The following is a 2,120-nucleotide window of genomic DNA, read 5'->3' on the forward strand; positions in this document are numbered from 1 at the left end:
GATTTTTTTTCTAGATTGGATGCGACGCATCCAACCCCTCTTCCTCTAGCTAGAGCACCTTTTCTTCATATTTTTGCACTCCAAACACCTTAAATCATCACACACAACTCAATTAGTCATAAAACCAATAATTAAACCATGTTGGGCATTTTAAAGATCAAATAGCATCAAAAAATGATTAAAATATGGGTAAAGTAACATCAACACATATCAAAATATACCCAAACATTAGTTAGTTTCCGGTAGACCCCTTGGCACGCATTTTGTGCACTACTAAGTTCAACAAAAGTTGCAAAAGAAGGAACAACCCCCATAAAATATAAGCACTTCTCATTACGAAAAGACAAGGTTTTAGACCTCTGACTAATTTATATACCACTACTCTTCCACATTTTTCTTCCTCCCTATCTATCTGTATTTTCATAGTCAACCAAACATGAATTTCAAGAAATCTTCAATCTTCATCTCTTGCATTGTATTCATATTTCTTCCTACACTAATCACATCACAAACTTGCCAAAAATCATGTGGTAATACACCAATCAAATACCCTTTTGGCACTGGTCCTGGATGTGGCGATCCGCGGTTTCAGCCTTATGTTATCTGCAACAACCAACAACTGAGCTTCAAGACTCACACCGGATGCTATCCAGTTACTTCAATAGATTACAATAACCAAGTCTTGTACATTAATGATCCTTCTATGTCAACTTGTGCTTGTACACAGCCAAGTAAAGGCTTTAGTTTAGATGGAAATGCACCTTTTAGCTTTAATGATGATACAGTATTTGCTTTACTTGATTGTGCAACAGATTCTTCACCAATTTACAAATCCAATGGAAATGGAGGGGTTAATTCAACTTTCCCTATGTGTGATTCTCAGGGTGCAACTGTTTGTAGTCTTTTGTATTCTTGTCAAGCTATTAGTAGACTTAATCTTCCAATTTCCACTTGTTGTGTTTACACACCGGTTGATCTTGGACCGGCTTTTGAGATGGATTTGGAGAAGTTGCATTGCTCATCTTACTCAGCTCTATATGGTCAAGAATTGAATCCACAGGCCTGGAAATATGGTGTGGGATTGAAATACAAGTTTAATTTCAATAATGATTATCCTGATATGTGTGAGAGTTGTGAGAAGAGTAATGGAGTTTGTGGATATGGTGGACCTTATAATTCATTTCTTTGTAATTGTCCTAGTGGATTCAACACGTCCAATGATTGTTTCCTCGGATCATCTTGGAGTAACAGTTTCACAACTGTCCCATGGCAAACTGGTACAAGAATTAATTGTCAACTTTTTCTGGTGTTTTAATCTTATTTTTTGGTTCTCATGTCTTACAAGTGCTATCTTTTTTCTTTCTTTTTTTTTAATTTGCAGAGTTTTTGTTGATTAACGCGTTGGGATGGTTCATGATTTTGGCCTTAATGTAGACTGCAATGATCTAGCATAAATGAAACTGATTCAAGGAAATTTGATCAGAAATCTTGTTGCTTAATGTTTAATTGATTTTATGGAGAATCCATAATCTTCCCTTGGTTTGTTGTAAAATGTGAAATAGAAATGAAATAATGCTCAAGAAAAATAGGGAGGTCAATGGAAAGGGTGGATTTTTCTTATTGGTCATTTTGTAAATGTTCTTTATTACATTATGCAAAGATGATCTTTTAATTTCTTTAGCTTGTGTCCTTGTATTAGGCTCTGAATTATTGTTTTCTTTGTTCCTCCATTTATCTCATTAAAAGGCCATATAACTCTTATTCTCCGATAGAATAGAACGTTAACCATTAAGGGGTATCATTGAGCTCATCGGCATAATTCAATATGAGATAATATAATAACTTATCCACACTTCGTGCTTATACCAATTAATAATAATGTGTCTTCACACGCTCTGCCATTAAATCAAATCATAGTTAATTACAATATATATTCTCACAATTAAGTAAAGTATTTATCGGAGATGTTGTAGCATTTTTTACCGTTACAAAGGAAGTTTCAAGTACCTTGGGTCAATTATTCACAGGATGGGAAGATAGACGAGTATGTCACGCACCGTATAGGAATGAGGTTGATGAAATGGAGGTTATCATCTAGAGTCCTGTGTGACAAAAAAAAT

The 2,120-nt window shown here is 34.8% G+C and overlaps 1 protein-coding gene across 1 annotated transcript; it reads left to right on the top strand.

Moving 5' to 3' along the window:
• The first annotated feature begins 316 nt into the window (after window positions 1-316).
• LOC107813806 (uncharacterized) lies at window positions 317-1,680 on the top strand. The gene is made up of 2 exons (XM_016639114.2): window positions 317-1,277; window positions 1,382-1,680. Exons 1-2 carry the CDS (start codon window positions 437-439, stop codon window positions 1,432-1,434), a joined length of 894 nt encoding a protein of 297 aa, XP_016494600.1. The 5' UTR covers window positions 317-436; the 3' UTR covers window positions 1,435-1,680.
• Window positions 1,681-2,120: the final 440 nt, after the last annotated feature.

This window comes from Nicotiana tabacum, chromosome 24 (assembly GCF_000715075.1).
Source record: "Nicotiana tabacum cultivar K326 chromosome 24, ASM71507v2, whole genome shotgun sequence".
NCBI classification, from domain to species: domain Eukaryota; kingdom Viridiplantae; phylum Streptophyta; class Magnoliopsida; order Solanales; family Solanaceae; genus Nicotiana; species Nicotiana tabacum.

Coding starts and splice junctions, on each gene's coding strand:
- LOC107813806 (XM_016639114.2), top strand. CDS start 437: ATGAATTTCAAGAAATCTTCAATCTTCATCTCTTGCATTGTATTCATA. Junction 1,278..1,381: donor AACTGTCCCATGGCAAACTG/GTACAAGAATTA, acceptor TTTAATTTGCAG/AGTTTTTGTTGATTAACGCG.